Source organism: Orycteropus afer, unplaced genomic scaffold (genome assembly GCF_000298275.1).
Source record: "Orycteropus afer afer isolate SDZICR_OR568_19922 unplaced genomic scaffold, OryAfe1.0 scaffold00311, whole genome shotgun sequence".
Taxonomy (NCBI): domain Eukaryota; kingdom Metazoa; phylum Chordata; class Mammalia; order Tubulidentata; family Orycteropodidae; genus Orycteropus; species Orycteropus afer.
Genome location: NW_006921898.1, coordinates 2,305,907 through 2,312,681, shown reverse-complemented (window position 1 = coordinate 2,312,681; position 6,775 = coordinate 2,305,907). Strand labels below are relative to the sequence as shown.

General features: G+C 43.1%; 1 protein-coding gene across 1 annotated transcript in view; it reads left to right on the top strand.

Moving 5' to 3' along the window:
* The window catches only part of SETD2 (SET domain containing 2, histone lysine methyltransferase), a 199,066-nt gene that overhangs the window by 192,003 nt on the left and 288 nt on the right, over positions 1-6,775 (top strand). The window contains 2 exon segments of the mRNA XM_042782420.1: positions 4,205-4,285; positions 6,425-6,526. Coding sequence (XP_042638354.1) covers positions 4,205-4,285; positions 6,425-6,526 — 183 coding nt within the window.

The following is a 6,775-nucleotide window of genomic DNA, read 5'->3' as shown; positions in this document are numbered from 1 at the left end:
GGATATCAATCTTTATGTGTTACATTTTAATTTTTGACAACTTCCAATTTTCCTAGATTCATACTTTGTACATTCCATGTTCTGATGATTAATGGATGTCTGCAGCTTTTTCTCCTCAATTTGAGTGGTGCCACATCAGCAAATGGAGGTCTTGAAAGCTTTACCTTCTCTGGTAGATGCCTAGGATCATAGCCTCTCAGAGAGGACACTTGCTCCATGCTTGACAAATAGACATTCACTGGCCCAGTCTGTTGTCCTTTCTGTACTAAATATTTTTAGTTGACACTAGGCATTCAGAAGTGGAAGGGTTACTAATACTTGATTTTAAAAGTTTGGGCAGTTTATGCAATGTAGAAATGCTTAGTGCTTTTTTTGTTTTGTTTTTTTATTGTGATTTGAAAGTTTACAGAGTAAATTCATTTTATATACAACAGTTCATATACATTTTGTTTCGGACATTGATTGCAATTCCCATTAATGTAACAGCTCTCTTCCCACTTCTTCCCTATGGTTTACCTTTTCCCTGTGTTATTCTTCCCTATGCATCCCTGCCTTCTGAGCTATCTCTCCGCACAAATGCTGCCTTACCGATCTCCTATGGTTGGTTGTTCTAAGGTGTATACCTACCTAATGTAAATGTTCACCTTATGTGCCTTTGTATTGTTTAGCTGGAGAGTAAGTTCAGTTCCAAGCCCAAAGAGTGACTAGGGGCCATAGTCTAGTCTTGGGGGTTTCACCAGTCAGACCAGTAAGCCCAGTCTTTTTTATGATTTGTGTGTCTGTGTGTGTGCGCGCATGTGCGATTTGGGTGAAAGTTTACAGAGCAAATTCACTTTCCATACAGCAGTTCACATACTCTTTGTCTCAGGACATTTACTACAATTTACCGCAATGCAACAGCTCCCCTCCCACTTCTTCCTCATAGTTACCTCTTCCCTGTGTCCCTCCCTCCATGAACTCCTGCCCCCTGAGCTGTCTCCCTGTGCATACAAGCCCTTTTCTTCTCCCATGATTGTTCTCTCCAAGGAGTGTTTTTTATGATTTTGAATTTTGTTCCACATTTTTCTCCACTCTACCCAGGATCTACTGTTTTGATCCCTTTCCGAGTGGCTGACAGTGTAGCTGGGGCACCATCTAGTTATTTTGGTTTCATGGTCATATAGGCTGAGATCCATTGGTCCCTTGGACTGATTTGTTTCCATGTGTGTTTGATTTTCTTCATTCTTCTTTGCTCTGGACAAGGAGGGACCCATTGTTCTATCTGGACGGCTGCTTGCAAGCTTTTAAGACCCTGGACACTACTCACTAGAATAGGATGTAGAACACTGTTTTTGTGCAGTATGTTATGCCAGTTGACCTTGATGTCCCCTGCAACCAGTTCCTGAACTCTTGGGCTCAGTGACTCATTTCCTCAGGGTGTATTGCTGTGGCTAAGAAGTTATCATAGCTTTGCCCCCATTGAAATGCTTAGATTTTTAAATGGGACTCTTTAGGGGGAAGGGAATACCAAGCCTGCAGGTACTATCCTTGGCTTTGACTCTAGCTCCTGCTCTTGCTTGACTGCTGAAAGTAAAGACTTGAAGCACTTACTGATGAAGATCAATGACTATAGTCTTCAGTATGAATTACCCCACAACATAATGAAAACTAAAATCCTCACAACTGGGCTGATAAAAAGAACACCACTATAAATGGAAAAAAGATTGAAGTTGTCAGGGATTTCGTTTTACTTGGATCCACAGTTAACACCCATGGAAGCAGCAGTCAGGAGATCAGATGACATATTACTCTGGGCAAATCTGCTGCAAAAGACCTCTTTTTAAAGTGTTAAAGAGCAAAGATATCGCTTTGAAGACTAAGGTGTGCCTGACCCAAGCTATGGTATTTTCAGTAGCCTCATAGGCATGTGAAAGCTAGATATAATGAATAAGGAAGACTGAAGAAGAATTGATGCATTTGAATTGTGGTATAGGTGAAGAATATTGAATGTACATGGACTGCTAGAAGAGTGAACAAATCTGTCTTGGAAGAAGTGCAGCCAGAATGCGCCTTAGACACAAGAATGGCCAGACTTCATCTCTTGTACCTTGGTCGTGTTGTCAGAAGGAACCTGCCCCTGGACAAGAATATCATGCTTGGTGAAACAGAGAGTTGGTGAGAGAAAAATAAAAAGGTGGTAGTTGGGGGGAAGATCCTCAACAAGATGGGTTGATACAGTGCCTACAACAATGGGCTCATGCATAACAATGATGGTGAGGATGGCATAGGACCAGGCAGTGTTTTATTCTGTTGTACGTGAATCAGGGCTGACTCAGTGGCACCTAACAAGAATTTACTAGCTTCTGAAATTATTTTCCGTGCCATTTGCAGACTAAGAAGAGATGAGTACACAAACTTCAGTACTCCCTAGTACTTCAGTTTTATTCATGATTTCTGTGATCTAAGTCTGGGACTCTTCATTTATTTGAACATTTCCTTTCTTGAGCCCAGTTGCTTAGTGCTCAAAAGGACCAAGAGAGCTCCTAGACAGAGCTCAGTGGATTGTGCTCCATAACATTGTTTTTAAAGCCCTACCAACCTCACCAAGTCAGGAATTAAATTAGAAAGCTATGAAATACACACTGGTTTTATTTCGCTTTCTGAACACATAACCTATTCAGAGGAAAGCAGAACATTTCTATTCACACAGCGTTCTCACTGAGAGTCTGGCCTCTTCCCTAGGACCAGGAGCTTGAGTTGGTTGTCATCCCTGAAGGGGCTTTCTGTATGTATTGCTGTTGTGACTCACTTCTGAGTTCTACAGGAGAACAGCTAGGGGCATGTTAAAGTTTCTTGGCTTATTCAAGCAATTCTTGATCCCTTATTACCCGAATAATAAGCACACCCACACTTTCTCTACAACTGAAAAAATAACCACAAAATCCAAAACTGAAACATTTGAAAAGAGTTAACTTGTGTTTTATTTGTTTTGTATTTGTATTGTTTCCTGAAAACAGAGGCTGGATCTGTTTGTTCTTCCTACCCTATACCTCATCCCCTTTTTCCCACAGCCAAGGGCGGAAAGGAGGAAAATGGAAAATATGCAAAAGTTTTATAACAAATGAGAGAAAGCTGATTTGTAACAGCCCAAAACCAAGGGAGTGCCACCTTTGAGGAGAACTAGGCCAGAGCACAGAGTGTTCTTAACCAGCACCTTCTTCCTATTGTTAATGGAAACAGAGGAAACGAATGGGGAAGGGTGGAGAAGGAGAAAAAATTCTCTGTTTTAAACCTCTAGCAAAAACAAGAAGTTCAACTGCAGCTTTAAGATTTGTCTGAAGTGGCTTCTATTCAAAGAGGAATTTTCATAATTCTTCTTTTCCATAGAAAAGTACATTAACTGGGAAAGGGTTTGTTGACTGGTGATGGGCAAAGATGTGGGGAGATGGCCTGCCTGGCAGGTGCTCTGAATGCCAGGGCTTCTAGCCCATACCTCTTGGCATTTATCACCATCTTCCTAGCTTGGGACAGAGTTATCTTCACTATTTTAGCATCTGATTAGCTGTTCACTGTCTTGGATCATCCTATTTTCATTCTCCCTGATCTCTTGATAACCTCCTTCGTCTTTCCACTCCTGAAATGGAGGTCTAGGAAGCCCCTCCTACAGACTAAGGCTGTCTCTCATAGTCTGGCCAGTCCTGCCTTTGGAGCATAGGTGGTAAGCATCCAAGGGGTCTGGAGGGACTTGGATGTGGGCCATGGTGTGGTACCAGTTATATAGGGAAAGGTATTTGGAACATAATCTTTTGCCTTTGTCTTGGGATCCTAGAGTGTCAAAGCTGAGAAGAATGTAGTTTGTTGAGCCCAGGTTCAATTTGATAGTCAAGTGAGCCAACACTCAGAACAGGGACATGAGAGGTCTAGGGTCACACAGTACAGAGACAGTGACCCTGAAACAACTGGATATGTTTAAGTATATCAAGGATGTAGTTGTGACTTAGAGTAGAAAATTGAAGCCAGCTGACAAGATTGAATCATGAGGTAAGAGTGTTAACAGCAGCCAGGTTGGCTCTAGGCTGTGCCCCTGACAGGACTCCTAAATAGATCCTAATACCAAGAGTCGGCTATCCCAACTGGTGGAAGGAAAAAAAGGTTCTGGGACAGCAGGACATCACTTAGCTGATTTCTCATGCCAACAGTGTTGTATTATCTCTTCCATTTCTAGACCTCAAAAAAGCCCAAGACAGCAGAAGCAGATACCTCCAGTGAGCTGGCCAAAAAAAGCAAAGAAGTATTCAGAAAAGAGGTAAGGTTTGGGTCATGTGGGCACTCAATTTCTCAGTCATTAAACCTGAGCCCTTCCCTTTCTTTTCCTAAGTACACACATCTCCCTTCCCCCAAGATAGGTAAGAACACAATCTCTTAGCTTGTGTCTTGCCCAAGTGCTGTTTCTCCTATTGAAGACTCAACCACCTCTTCTGTGGCTTGATAGGACCCCCTCCGCAGACCACATTGCCTGTTTTCCTGTGGACCTGTTGCAGCTTCCATGGCAAATGGAGAGCTGTTTGTGATGTTAAGCTGCCCTTCCTTTGGGACCTTGCTTTTGTGATTTGGCTGTGTAGTTGTTATGTGATGATACATTGATGTGGTCCATTACAACTGGGGAAGCTTTGATATCTATTACCTTATTTCATCCTCATAATAGTCCCTGCGGTAGGTAAAACAGGGACTGTGTCATTCTTGTTTTGCAGGTGAAGGAACTCTAAGATTCAAAGAAAGGGAAGTTGTAGCCAGAAGACTTGAACTCAGGCCTTCTGGCTCAAAGTCCAGTTCTCTTTATATGTATCTCATTTGGCTGCAACTGAAAGTGTGTGTTTCCAGCCACAGAAAACTGAACTTCTCTGCCTTGTGGCCTCTAGATTCTGAACTCCAGTGTTCATTCATTCATTGAGGGGGCTCATAGTCTTTCAGAGGATAAGTAATGACAGATGTGTGAAGACTATACCACTGTAGGGCTGGTGGCCACTATGCTGGGTGTCAGGAAAGGCTCTTGAAGTGGGAATAGGCCAAATAACCAGGAAGGGACATAACTTCAGGCAGTAGAATATATTCAGATAAGAGGGAAAGCATTACCCCTTTTAGAGAGTTGTGAGTCTGTCACAGAGTGTGTGAGGGGTGTTGGAAGCTGAGGCTGGATAGTGTGTGAGGGGTGTTGGAAGCTGAGGCTGGATAGTATTGTGTTTATTCATATAAGGCCTCTGTACCTGTAGGTTACAGGGAACCTCTGGAATTTTTAAAGAGGAGGCAATGTATTTGGGGTATAGGTTGGGGAGAAAAGCGTTAACCAGGGATAAAATTTAGTTTTTCCACTGTCACTATATGCATGTACCAGAGCTCCCTAATAAACCCCATAATCATGAGTATTGTCTGTGAGTTTTGTGTGGTTGTTAATAATACCTACCTATCAGGACTGTGGTATCATAATGCCTAAGGCACTTGACTGCTAACCAGAAGGCTGGCAGTTCAAACCCACCAGCCACTCCTCAGAAGGAGGGTTGGGCAATCTACTTCTGTAGTGATACTGCCTCGGAAACCCAAGGAGAGGTCGCTATGAGTCGGGTCCAACTCAACGGCACATAACAACAACAACGTATGAATGTATTAGTGTTCAGCTCAACTGGCTTGCAGCTGTATATTTAGTGCATACCTTGCCTTTCCTTGTCCATTGAATTTCTTAAGGTCCATGACTCACTGAGTTCCATGTAAATACACCCTGTTCATGGCCCTGATGACATGGCTATCACTGGCCTCCCTTTGTCCTTCGATCTTACCACCACAAATGCTTCAGAAATAGTTCTATGTCTGGGGTTTCTTGAGAGCCACTAGGCAGTACAAACACTATAGAAAAAGCTCAAGAGGATGTTGGTGGAAGTAGTGTAATTATGGAGTAATGGAAAGGATCCCGCCAGCAGTCATACCGTGCATCCATCTGCCTCGCATGGCTATGTTACGGATTAAACAAAGTGTACTACTTACAGAAACTAAGTGACCTTCAACAACAAAGTGCCTGGGTTTCCTCCTAGATATCCTGAAACACCTGCTCTTTCCTCCCTCAGGGGCCAGGGAACTCTAGCTATAGGAGCTTTATGCTGAGGGCACCAGATTCATTGGCTGAAACCTAGGCAGTGAAGTCCTGCTGCTAGATCACTCCTTCCCATGCTCTGACTTAGGCTCATACAGTCCATCAGTGCTCTTTCCCTTTCAGGACTGAGCCAGGATCCTTTGCTCTTACATCCTACTGGAATACTAGTATTCTTTCTCTGAGAGAGAAAAAGAGAAGGATTGGCTGGCTCTACATGCTGCTTCCTTTTTAAATTATGTGTTCAACACAGTTTGTTTCTCTCTGGATTATTGAGCAGTGTGTTCTCTTTTCCTGTGCCTCCAGATGTCCCAGTTTATCGTCCAGTGCCTGAACCCTTACCGGAAACCTGACTGCAAAGTGGGAAGAATTACCACAACTGAAGACTTCAAACACCTAGCTCGCAAGGTACTCTCTCAGCCTCTGCTCTGTTAGTGTTCTGGGCTTCATCTTTGACGAAGGCCGCTTTCATCAAAGAAAGTGTAGTTTTCCTTGCTAGTGCCAGGGCTCAGAACCCTGGAAATGGGAGGGAAGGTGGAAGGAGCACCTGTCATTCAAAAGTAGAAGTTCTCAAAAATTTCCAAAGCTATGAGTGTCTCCTTTCTGATAATACAAGCAGCAGTCTGTCCCCACCTACCCTTTATTCAAGTCCGTGTC